General features: G+C 36.2%; 1 protein-coding gene across 1 annotated transcript; it reads left to right on the top strand.

Moving 5' to 3' along the window:
* Nucleotides 1-340: 340 nt before the first annotated feature.
* LOC144444746 (tubulin epsilon chain-like) lies at nt 341-11,755 on the top strand. Its single transcript, XM_078134271.1, has 13 exons — nt 341-428; nt 876-895; nt 3,443-3,549; nt 3,853-3,919; nt 4,538-4,653; nt 5,168-5,289; nt 6,546-6,612; nt 7,154-7,274; nt 8,221-8,420; nt 8,869-9,009; nt 9,432-9,572; nt 10,636-10,810; nt 11,596-11,755. The coding sequence occupies exons 1-13, from the start codon at nt 404-406 to the stop codon at nt 11,752-11,754; spliced, it is 1,461 nt and encodes a 486-aa protein (XP_077990397.1). The 5' UTR covers nt 341-403; the 3' UTR covers nt 11,755.
* The last annotated feature ends 1,962 nt before the right edge of the window (nt 11,756-13,717 follow it).

The raw sequence follows: 13,717 nt of genomic DNA on the forward strand, positions 1-13,717 counted from the left end.
TGTCATTTATTTCAATTGGTTGATCGTGAAGGATGGATCCACTTTTTACGTAGGGTGAGAGATAATGTACTTCCCATATGTTTGAAGAAGTACAAGCTAACAATACGAGTTTTCAACATAGAATAAACTAATTTTTAAAATTTAAAGAAGTGATATTTAGAAAAGAATTCCCTCCATTTCTATACATATTATAAATGACAAGGACGAAAATTGTCCTGTGGCATTTATTAATGTACCACACCTATCACTTCCCGTATTTGGATATTCCTAACATGGCCGCCAAAGTTGAAAACGTAGCGAGAGAGTGGAGATCATCATGATCATCTTGAAATGACAAGTGCGCATCTTGCGAAGTATATTTTGTGTGGTGTCTGATATATTGTATACATTTCTGATCACCAAAATGACACAATCTATTGTTGTACAAGGTAAGCCACCTGTCAATCAGTGATATAAAACATCTCCCAGTTTACTTCCGGTATTGCATGTGCTTGTTTACATGTGTGTACATGATGTGTGCGATAATAACTATGTGTGGTGACGTTCGTGTACATGGACATTGGTACATTTTTAGAGTACATGTACGTGTTTACGTTATAACGCAGCATCTGCTTATGTTTTGTACTTTAAAATTAAATGAATAAAATGTATTGGATCCGATAACATTCTCATACTCATCTGTTGTCATGGCAACACTAACATCATGGCAACCAAAATTCAAAGTGCTGTTTGTCTACTGTTTTGTAGAAATCTGCTGCTAATCTGGACTCAGGGAAACCTGCCATTCTGCACATTGATTTAAAAGTAATTGACCAATTTATACATTTTCCTAATATTATCTTTGTATCCTATTTCCATGTGCTGTTGTTGTACAGTTGGCCAGTGTGGTAATCAGGTAAGTGGTCTCCTTGGGATAGCAACTCTACATGTACAGTGTATCATCATAGATGATGCCATTTTTGTTTTACAATAAACATTCACAATTATCCTCATTTTTCTATCAAATTGACAGTTCTACAGTCTACAAGCATAATTTTATCTTTGTTCTGATCAAGAACAATATTTAAAAAATCAGTGTAGTCCATTTTCAATTATGGAAATTAAAATATGAATGGATTTCCTAACATCTTATGAAAAATTTCATGTCGCCCTCCCCCTCCTTGTTTTACAGCTTTTGTTAAATTATTTCTATTTGAATAAACAAAAGTAGAATCAGTCCAACCACAGTATAAAGCCAGTGATCACAGAAATCTGTTTGTATACTATAAATATATTGTGTTAAAGTGTACATGCAAAGGTACATACTTTTTTTCGTAATTATGTTTATTTTGCCATAAAAATAAAGGAAATCGGGTTTGTAATAGTACAATATAATTCTAACACGAGAAATTGCGCGAAAAATGAGGCACTCTTGGCTCAGCCACAGAGCACCTTCAGGTAAGTACCTCTCATTTGCATATGGATAGGACAGGATTTGGAACTTTATGACATCACTTCGGGAACACAAACGCATTCTTCAGTGTATCTTTACATGCAAAGGCATTATGGTCGAACCAGAAGGTCAACTTCAAAACCCGTTTTCGCCAGAACCCGACGTTGAATATTGATCAGATTCCTCAAGCGTAGAGCAATACACTCCAGCATTAACATCTGATGGTGTGATTTAGCCAAATTCATTCGAACCGACCGCTAGCAGTAACGATAGTTCCTCTGGTAGTGAATGAGTATGTCCTAGTGAAGCCGTGTTGTTTACATAAAGTGGATGCTGTTATCAGCGTCCTTTGTTGACACATGGATGTATTAGTGAGACTAATACATCCATGGTTGACATAACTATTCAATGGGTGGAAAACAGCTCCTGCAGACAATGTAATCGAAACGAAAATTATGTAATATTTCCATACCCATCAAACATACAGAGAATGAGAATGGCTTCAAGAGTTCCCCATAATATTCTCTCAAGTTGTTCAAATGTAGCGTGTTGTAACAGTACATTCAATCTATGACCATTCAAAATCTTCGCGAAAGTAGACCCACAAATTCGTTAGAGCAGAACGTTTTGTTGGATAACCGTCCCTCTTGAAAGCTATGTGTACACGTACTTTATTTCATTTTTACTGCGTTCATTACCATCCACACAGTGACATGAAGTGGTTTCATCTTCTTTCAAAGCACGGCCCATGTTCACTGAAGCCGGCCGTACTGTGGTGTATTGTCTCCGACCATTTTTGTTTGAGTTTTTTATGGATAGACATGTCTTCAAGTTACGTTGTGGAAGTTATTTGACCTGGGAGCGTGAAGCTTAGTGCTGACTGTGCTTTGCTGTGTCCGTCCACTTTTGACATGTGATTGGCATGACACGGCAATTGTCTATGTAGACAAAACAATGGAAACAAAAATAGCAACATTATAATGAGCGTTGCGTCTTTTTACTTTGATATGATTCCGACGATGTATGTGATGTATCACAATGAAAACGATCGACTCCCAGCAACATGGAAATCAAAACATACAATCGGACTACGCATTGTTTAAAAACAAATGCTATCGTAATGAAAATATTTTATGAAGCTAACTTGCTTTCTTGAAAACATCATTTCAAATTATTTTATTTGTCTTCCTTTTTTCGCTTTGATCATGGCTACACCGGTGGCGTGGAGAACCCCGGCCCCGGTAACATTTACCAACTTTCATTGTCCAGTTTTTACGTGATTTCAACTGCCTTCACCCATTATTACCTACTCAGTTATATCACTCGGAAATATGCGTAGGGTGATGTTTCACTGCGCCGGTGCTGCCGACAAAACACCAAGGAACCATTGTTGTCGGAAGACTAAACTGGTACACCACAATATGTACAGTTACAGATAATACTATAATGCAAGCGTAATTAGTAATTCATAAGTAAACATTACACAAAGGCTTAGAAGGCTTTTGTAACACGTGGGACCTCGACACCTTTCGTGAGCTGGTTGCGGTGCCGAAGTTAGTCGAAGCACAGGGGATTAAGGGGGCAAGTATTTTTGCGACTTTCTTGCCAATGCGCGCAATATTTAGAGGTATGAATGCAATTTCATTTATTTTTATGGCAAAATAAACATAATTACGAAAAAAAGTATGTACCTTTGCATGTACACTTTAATACCAACAATAAGTTCTTTTGTGAGCACCATCAATGGGTAGATTTTAGTTGCAATAATTTCTTTAAATCAAACAAAAATTTTCAAATGAAAATGTATCTGTGTTGATAGTATCCATTTGAACTTTTGTTCCAAACACAACTTGAAAATTGTGCCTGAAATTTTCGACTGCGCACTTCAGTTTTTGTCAACAGATTGACCCACTATTCAGCACACAAGAACTTGTTCAAGAGAGTTTTTGTAATGTTCTTTTCATGTGTGTCTGATCAGATACCAAAAATGACTATTTTCCTCTTTGATAGATTGGGTGCAGATTTTGGGATTTAGCTCTGAGAGAACATGCCAGTCTAAATAAACAGGGAATTTTTGACGAATCTCTGAGCAGTTTCTTTAGGAATGTAGACACAAGGTAAGTAAACATGTCAACACTAGAGGGCAGTATAGTGTCCTCCATGGATCTGAGAAGTATGGGTAGAGTGACAGAGTAAGTAGTTCATGGGGTTGAAACAGTCCTTTATTGACTAGGACAGGACATATATCAAGAGACGTCATTCTCACTTATTCTGTCTCCATATTTTTGAATAGAGAAATTATAAATGGTCTCATATGGATGTAAAATTATGGGAACATTTTGAAAAGACTGAATTAAATAGGAGTAACTTTGGTTGCTATGGATACCAGTAATAAATCATTATTATGATGATTCTTCTAGATATGATAATCCTGCTAATCTACCTATGGGATCGGGTCGTAATAAAATTAAAGCTCTCAAAGCTAGGGTAAGTACAACAAAATGTGCATTATATTGTGAATTGTACAGCCACACAGATTCATTGTGTACTGTCCATATTCTGTGTGTGTGTGTCTGTCTGTCTGTCTGTGTTTATGTGTATGTGTGAATGTGTTTTCTTGTATGTCTGTGTAGTAACTGTAAACCTGGGAATCTTTTGTGAAAGACTTATTTTCACTTATTTCTCTATAAAAAAATGCAAAAATAAGTAGTGACTAAAACGTCTTCTTGTACATGAACACAATGTACCAGTCTGTAATGAGTAAATAGTAGTCTCTGAGAACTAGCTGCAGACTTTAAAATTGCAATGAAAATATCTTGGTTTACATTTTATATATAAATATACTTGAAATTCACCTGATAAACATCCCAAGCATCTATGTCCGCATTCCATTAATTTAAGTACACTGTACTTATGCAGTTGACAGGGTTTGATGTATCAAATATTCAGCCTCCCAGTCAGGTATATTTCATTATAAGGGGTCTCTTACATTCATTTCTACCAGCTATCTAAATCATCAGTGTGATGTAGGAGATATACACAGAAAAGCCATGAAAAATGTTTGTTGTTGACATTCTTGCATTTTTACTTTACACTGACTTACAGGCAGTCATCATTGATATGGAGGAAGGTGTTGTCAATGATTTATTGAAAGGTCCATTAGGAGATGTCTTTGACTGTCAGCAATTAATTACTGATGTGTCAGGATCTGGAAATAACTGGTAAGTGAAACAAGACATATTTCTTCTTGGTGGAAGCCATATTACTGTAGCCTGGAATCATGCAGATGGAGATTTCAAATTTTGGTTTTCACACCACACGAAAATCAAAATTTAAAATCCTATCTGCATGTATTCCAGGCAATATTTACTACAATTCATTCACTGCAGTGCCACCAAGTGGTATAATGTTAACAATCAGTCAATGTGTCTTCATATGACGACATTTGTAATGATTAACAGTACATAAACACATTTCAATTTTGTGAGTTTATTGTGTATGGACCACTATAATAAACTGACAATACACAAATCATGACACATGCAGCTTGCAGTTTCTTTGAAAGTAATCTCCCCAATATCTGGTAAAATTTACATATTTGATTCCTGTACACTATGATTTTGATGGGGAACTGTTGTAAAATACATTTGGCACTCAGTTAGATTTTACCGACATACCACAGTGACTGTAAGAAGTAGATTGAAATCATGGGTCCATATCGTTATATATTATCAGGGCTGTAGGTCACATGACGTATGGTCAGCAATACAGAGAAGAGATAATAGAGACGATAAGAAGAGCAGCTGAGCACTGTGATTGTTTGCAATGTTTCTTTGTTTTACATTCTATGGGTGGAGGTAAGTAATACCAAACAGCAGCAGAGTACTGATGGTCTGCAGTGTTTCTTTGTTTTACACTCTATGGGTGGAGGTAAGTAATACCAAACAGCAGCAGAGCACTGATTGTCTGCAATGTTTCTTTGTTTTACACTCTATGGGTGGAGGTAAGTAATACCAAACAGCAGCAGAGCATTGATTGTCTGCAATGTTTCTTTGTTTTACACTGTATGGGTGGAGGTAAGTAATACCAAACAGCAGCTGAGCACTGTGATTGTTTGCAGTGTTTCTTTGTTTTACATTCTATGGGTGGAGGTAAGTAATACCAAACAGCAGCAGAGTACTGATGGTCTGCAGTGTTTCTTTGTTTTACACTCTATGGGTGGAGGTAAGTAATACCAAACAGCAGCAGAGCACTGATTGTCTGCAATGTTTCTTTGTTTTACACTCTATGGGTGGAGGTAAGTAATACCAAACAGCAGCAGAGTACTGTGATTGTCTGCAATGTACACTCTATGGGTGGAGGTAAGTAATACCAAACAGCAGCAGAGTACTGTGATTGTTTGCAATGTTTCTTTGTTTTACACTCTATGGGTGGAGGTAAGTAATACCAAACAGCAGCAGAGTACTGTGATTGTTTGCAATGTTTCTTTGTTTTACACTCTATGGGTGGAGGTAAGTAATACCAAACAGCAGCAGAGTACTGTGATTGTCTGCAGTGTTTCTTTGTTTTACACTCTATGGGTGGAGGTAAGTAATACCAAACAGCAGCAGAGTACTGTGATTGTCTGCAATGTTTCTTTGTTTTACACTCTATGGGTGGAGGTAAGTAATACCAAACAGCAGCAGAGCACTGTGATTATCTGCAGTGTTTCTTTGTTTTACACTCTATGGGTGGAGGTAAGTAATACCAAACAGCAGCAGAGTACTGTGATTGTCTGCAATGTTTCTTTATTTTACTCTATGGGTGGAGGTAAGTAATACCAAACAGCAGCTGAGCACTGTGATTATCTGCAGTCACAGTCCCTTTATCATAGAGGGACTGTGCTACAGTGTTTCTTTGTATGACATTGTATGGTGGAGGTAAGCGACACCAAACATTTGGTGGTGAGCAAAATGTGAATTGCGTCCACTCCATCCCCACCATACACCCTCATTCTTTGAATATGAACAAAGGCAACTTTGATAATAAAACAGTTGGTTTACATGTAAATGTGACATGAAACATATAAAATGATGTAACTGTCATTAATCTCAATTTTACTCTAAATATCCAGGTACTGGTTCTGGTGTTGGTACTTCTGTTCTTGGTTTATTAAATGATGAATATCCAGATGTGTACAGGTAAAAAACTATTATGTAATAGCAATTAAATCGTATTGACATGTGAATACAGTGTTTTCTGCTAAGGTTTAGAAACCTGTTTAACAAAAGGGTAAAACATGCAGATAAAACATGCATAGATATCAATATTTTGTACTTTTACTGTAATTTTGATAAGGACACAGGTAATATAACTGGTTGTTTCGGATACATTTTACCTATTTACAACCCTTAACAAAAACACTGTCTTAGTTGCCAGGTCGATGAACTCGATTATTTTCAAGTGAACTATTTCCATGGTCCTCATTAGAATGGTTTGCTGTAATTTTTTTTTGTATTGTTATTATTTTATGTTTGTGATGAAATAAATTCAGTTCAATTCAATTCAATAATTTATGCTAATAAAATGTACGACTCCTAATGTAACTAAGGTGTGTATTCAAACTCTGATAAAACATATGAATGTAAAAATTGTAAATTGAAAAAATGTGAATTTTATAGTCATATAATATGAGGAATATCTTGTATAGATTTATAGTGTTTATCCTTTGTTATATTTTAGATTTGTGACTGCAGTTTACCCATCAGCTGAAGATGATGTAGTAACATCACCATACAATAGTGTATTAGCTATGCATCAACTCACACAACATGCAGACTGTGTCTTACCTATAGAAAACCAGGTAGGTCTACCCAGCTCAAAGTACTTCAATACTATTTTGATTAGATGTCTGTACTATATGATATGTGCTTATAGGGTGAACTTTACACAGCGGACACAATGAACCATGTATCACACACTTGTATTTCAAATCAATAAAGTGGCATACATCCTGTAATTTTAACAGGGCACAAGCTGAGTTTAATGTTTTTGGGGAGTAATTTTTTCTGCATATTACAAGGTACTCACAGTATTCTACTGACTGGTGTATATGTAACAGTGTGTTCTCTAATGATAGCCAAATGTTGTTGTTGTTGTTGTTGTTGTTGTTGTTGTTGTTGTTGTGAGTCAAAATGAGAGAAACTAGGATTTCTTGTGAGTCACCACATAGTAAGAGATAGGGGAACACCAAATTTTGGTGTGTCACTAGAAATTGTGTGAGTCAGTGTTACATCAAATAGGCTTAGAGGGCACACTGATATGTAACCATCACTTGCAATTGACTGAACTCAAACCCGATATTAGGATATAACTCATAAACGATTCGATGGCGTAATTTATTATACGTATAAAAAAATGTACAGGAACTCTGTACTATGCAATCAACAGTTCTAACAATGCCAGAACACATATTGTAAATTAATGTCTTCCATCAACATTAACACTATACTAGAGTAGTTTAGTTGAAGTTATTTGTAAGTATTTTAAAAAGCTTATAAACTCATCTTGCGGCTCTTTAACTTGTTTGTATCACCACCACCCACCCACCCAGGCTCAAGTTCAAATGTTGGCACACATGTGCATTTGAGAATTCCTTGTTCGTGTTTATAATTCTCTCCAATGTTTTGTAAGAGATCTGATCAAGGGGGAATTGCAAGCAAGAACCAAAAAGGTCCTAAAAGTACCATTTATCATAGTGTTATTTGATAACAAACCATTGAAATTAGTTACCTTATTTATTTTGACAGGCACTGGTTGATATCTGTAATAAAATCAGTCAAGCTCTGCCACCTGACAAGCCTGGTAAGAGAGTAATGGGAAGCACTGGTAGAGTGAAGGCAGACAGTGCTGTAACAGCTAGTACTGGTGGTGTTGTCAAATCTAGTGAAGAAAAACCATTTGACAAGATGAACAATATAGTGGCTAATTTACTTCTTAATATGACAAGGTATACACTTTATGTACTAAGAATTTATGCCATTTCAGTGGAAGATGATTTTTTACACTTTGGTGCCAGTTAGGTAAATCAACCATGTGACTCTAAACTACATGTGTATTCCATTGTCATGTCTAGTACCATACTTATAGCTGTATCACTTATCTCATAAAATCTTTCAATAAGGGATTTTTACGGCTCATTGCAGATCTTGCGAGATATGCAAATATACCTGGCAACAGCCGTTGTCAAACGTGATCGTGGTCATGCTTTCGCCATGGCCATGTGTGATGATGTTGAGAACAATAGTGTTCCTAAGCATTTGATACTTTTGACCACCCTCACGTGTGGTTGCTATGGATGCAGTGGCTCACATTAGATCTCGTGAGATCTGCCACGAGATGAAAGACAGCTTATTGATTGTCAAGTCTACTTATTGATAAAGTTTTTGCCTTTCTAGTTCTGCCAGGTTTGAAGGTTCATTGAACGTGGATTTAAATGAGATTACGATGAATTTAGTTCCATTTCCACAACTCCACTATCTGGTATCTAGTTTAACTCCACTGTACTCCCTGTCTGATGTAAAGGTACCCCCTAGAAGGTGAGTGTCTAGTTTGACCCCACTGTACTCCCTAGCTGATGTAAAGATACCTCCTGTAATAAGGTGGTATCTAGTTTGATCCCACTGTACTCCCTAGCTAACATAAAGGTACCTCCTTTAAGGCGAGTGTCTAGTTTGACCCCACTGTACTCCCAAATCGACACAGTTACTTCCTAGAAGGTGATCGACTGTCTTCTATCGTGAACTCCAACAGGAATGTAATTCTGAGACTCTTGGACGGCGTTATTTCAAACGTACAAAATAATATAATGTATGATATTACTGATGGAATTAATTTCAAAGCAATTTTGGAGTAAAATGTTGATGTTATTAATGATAACAATGTAACGTAAATAAACACCATATATTTTGTTACATGACTGATTTTTACAGACATCGGTATTTTGTCTTGTAAATTACAGGCTAGATCAAATGTTTTCAGATGCCTTTTCCAAAGACCATCAACTAATCAAAGCTGACCCCAAACATAGTTTGTATCTGGCTTGTGCCTTAATGCTGAGAGGCAATGTAGAGATATCTGATGTCAGGAGAAACATTGAAAGGTAAAGTACATATAGTCCTCTGAGCAAATTGCTATCAGCCACTACTTTCAATATCACTGCTATCACTATGCTATTGTCATTTAGCACCATTATGTGGCCTCTACTATTACAACTAACACTATCACCAATACCACCATCATCGCCATTAACCACCACATGTCCACTACCACCACTGTCATCGCCACCACTACCACTATTGTCATCTTTAACTACCACCACATGCCTACTAGTAGTACAACCACCATTACTACCATCACAACTTCTTGGTCCATGTATCGGCATACTGATCATATTTCACTCCACATACACTTTTGGTCACCTCCCCCATCTATGTACATTAACATAAAATATTGATATGTTACACCAAACCAACCATAATAAGGTACAGATGTACATATAAAATACACAGAAATTACAAATGTGTAGTCCAGTGTTCTACTTGGTGACATTTCTACATATGCTGTAACTTTCAGAAACAGTTTGAAATGATTTCCATAACAACATAAATCATGTAAATTAGCTATAATGCTGTGATAAATTCCTATAGTATCACCTAGTTCTGTTAAAGTACTTCTTTCAAGTTCACTGTTAAAAATATACCGAGTGCATTTCTACATGTGAATATTTGTACTGTTAGTTGACTAATTCTGTATTGGACTGAGTGTTATTTTACATATACACTTATTGTCTGGCTATGAGGGCACTAGCAGATGTCTAGGGCTATTGTGCAGTCAGTATTTCCTGAAGCTGAAAGGCAAGGCAAATAGTCGCTACATAACAGCACAAGGGTTGATATGTCTACTAGTGCCCAAATAGGGCAAGGCAATATGGGACATCATGATCTCAGGAACATATTCTGTCCAAAGTTAAAGCACATCACCAAAAAGACTTCCTTGCTACTGAGTATTGCCCTAGGGAAAATAAAATGCTATTAGTGCTCCCAATATGGAAATTTAGGTCACTACAGCTCAATAGCCAATATCATGTGATGAGCTCTAAGCCAATCACTGAAGCTTGTATGAATATGATGTGTTATAACAGTTATTATATCTCTGTTTTATAGGTTGAAGCCTTCCCTAAAGTTTATCCATTGGAATCAGGAAGGTTGGAAGACTGGTCTGTGTTCAGTACCACCAGTTGGACAACCCCACTCACTGCTAACACTAGCTAATAATACATGTATACGACATACATTCTCTGATCTCAAAAGTCGATTTACAAAACTCTACAAAAGAAAGGTACAGTTTGAGTTCTACTAACCTGTTGAAGTTTTCTCCCCATAGTAACAGTAATTTTCTGAGAGCCAGAAGTCACCAGTCTGAAAACATTTATTCCTTTCTTGCGTTTTCAAAATGCCAGATTCAGAGAGGGAAAAGTACACCTCTTCTCAATCAACCAACATAGGAGTATGAACCTCTGATACAATACCCACCTTCCCCCTTGAGTATATACCCATGTAGAGGGTATGATTGCACACATCAGTATGCCCATTAAATTAATCATACACACCACTGACAGTCATTTCTTGTCATGTTTGATGTTCTCCTATTCTTTACTTTATATATCTTAATACCAGGTGAGTATGTAGTGACATACTAGAAAGTCCAATTTTTACCCACATCAAAAGTTTAGTCTCTTATTAGAGGGGAAAATACTGCATGTACTACTAGATTTGTTCTGTGTAAGTTTGTCAGTTGCCGAGCAGTTAGCTTGAATGTCCCTTACCTCTGCAGCCTGGGTTCGAACTTCCTAGGTGTCAGCTGGGTGTGATTAAAATTTAACAGGTCTGTATGTAAGAAGGTTGATGCTCAGTTTGAGCCTGCCAAAAAGTGCAGGTTTTCCTGTTTGAACACTAGGGCACTGCTCATATGGTAACTATTCAACAAATTTCCAAATTTATTTGAACAAGTAAAGATTATTTATTATTATTATTATTATTATTGTTATCTCATGAAGTTACATGCACAAAGTTTAGTGATATTTTGTTTTGGTGATGTTATTTGTATTTTCACCCTTCTTCTAGGCACATTTACACCACTACACTCATGTTGATGGAATGGAAATGTCACAATTCAGTGAAAGTTTAGAATCATTGACCACACTGATGAAGGAATACGAAGGACTGGAAGCTAACATGGGTAAAGTTGTACAAGATGTACAAAGACTGCAAATTGCATCATGAGTTCGGAATATAATGTGTGATGAGGGGGGGGGGGGGCACGAAGGAGGGTGCAATGTTTGTTTGTTTTTGGTTTTTGGTTTTTTTGTTGTTGTTTTTTTTTTTTTTTTTTTGGGGGGGGGGGTGTTAGAAACCTATATGGGTAAAGTTGTACATGATGTACAAAGACTGCAAATTGCTTCATGAGTGAAGGACAGGGAGGGGTGAAAATGTGGGGAGGGAGGCAGTTAGAATGTTCAAAGACTGCAACTGACAATGGTAATGTTGTCAAAGAAACCACAAATTGCACGAGTTGGGAAGAGAGAATGGAATAGAATGTAACGAATGGCTACAATCCACCTACTGGTACTTACCATTGTCATATATAGAATAAATTACATCAGAAGTTTGTATGGGGGGGGGGGGGGCAAAGAATCTAATGAGGGTCGGTAATTGTTGTCTGAGAAACCACTCATTGTATCATGATTTGTGTATTGCCACTTTTAATAATGGACAATACAAGAGACATTCTGAACTACTACACAATTTATCAGGGACTTAATAACATTCCAGTATTGGTAACTCATACCAAGATATTTGAGACATTTTCTAAGGAGTGCAAAAAGTAACAAGTACTAGCCATCAATATAATCCTTGACATTTTTGAAGAACAACTCTTTGACAAAAGGTAAAGGTAAGGTAATCATGGACCTTCTGTCTGACGAATACCTGTGTACTGAAAAAAATTCAAAAATGTGAAATTAGAAATTTTACTAAAGTGTACCTACATTGACATTTATATTCTAATGAGTGTTGTCACCTCTAGATTTAACATATACAATATAACCCTACAACTCTTTAGCATTCCATAATTTAGTGACAAAACAGAAAGACTAACTGATAAACGGACTCAACGTTGAAGGAAATTACACATATGCTTAGTTTGTAATTTAGAACACTGCAAACTAATTGTCTTTTCTGTAGTTCGGCTTTACATCAGTAAATTCCATTGTTCATGGCATATGGTAGGCGATGAAATTATAAACAGGTTTTCACTATTCTCGAGTAGTACACGTCACGTTTCTGGTCCAGACATTTCTTGGTACAATTTCCTTCAGTTTTGCATTGTCTATATATCAAGCAATAATCAGCACCTTGAACTTTTATAGAATAAGATTCAATATTGATCTGCGCAGTCATGTATTATGGGTCACATGACTTGAGGTAGAGAATTTACAAAGAACATGTGATATGTCGATGTAAGCATGTGCCCCTTGTGACACATTCTGACCTGTGGAACTTTTATAGAATAAAATTCAATATTGCTCTCTACATGTATTATGGATCACATTAATCAAGTCTAAAAGAACATGTGACACCCATGTGACATGTCTACATAGGCATGTGACTCTCATGTGACGTATTCTGATCTGTGGAACTTCATAGAATTGCCCTCTCCATGTATTATGGATCACATGACTCAAGTATAAAGAACATGTGACTCTCATGTGACATGTATTCTGATCTGTGGAACTTTTATAGAATTGCCCTCTCCATGTATATGGATCACATGACTCAAGTATAAAGAACATGCGACACCCATGTGACATGTCTACATATACATGACATATCTCTAGGAATATATTTCATCTCATATAAAAGACTTTGCAAGAAACTTTGAATTCATCCTCTTATTCCACTGGTGTAAAATTGTTGAAAGAAAAAATTCTAGGATATCACCACAGGATAATTTATGTTCTTCATAAATAGTAGTAAATAAAGTTACCTTATTGGAATCTAGTCTTTGAAGTGGCTACATAGCTCACAGTAGATCTATAAAAAAAATGTTATGAAAAACAAATAACTAAAACTCTGAAAAGAAATTTTCATTTTGTCATCAAAAAATTTTCTTTCAACATCAGATTAATTTTCTTCATGACAATGAAAGGAATTACACAAAACTCGTTGAATATCATTCAATTTTATT

Source organism: Glandiceps talaboti, chromosome 13, assembly GCF_964340395.1.
Source record: "Glandiceps talaboti chromosome 13, keGlaTala1.1, whole genome shotgun sequence".
Taxonomy (NCBI): domain Eukaryota; kingdom Metazoa; phylum Hemichordata; class Enteropneusta; family Spengelidae; genus Glandiceps; species Glandiceps talaboti.

What these genes read in the sequence shown, in the direction of transcription:
- LOC144444746 (XM_078134271.1), top strand. Translation starts at nt 404, where the DNA reads ATGACACAATCTATTGTTGTACAAG. An exon ending in TCAGGATCTGGAAATAACTG is followed by an intron (nt 4,654 to 5,167) that starts GTAAGTGAAACA and finishes ATATATTATCAG; the next exon opens with GGCTGTAGGTCACATGACGT. An exon ending in TTTACATTCTATGGGTGGAG is followed by an intron (nt 5,290 to 6,545) that starts GTAAGTAATACC and finishes CTAAATATCCAG; the next exon opens with GTACTGGTTCTGGTGTTGGT.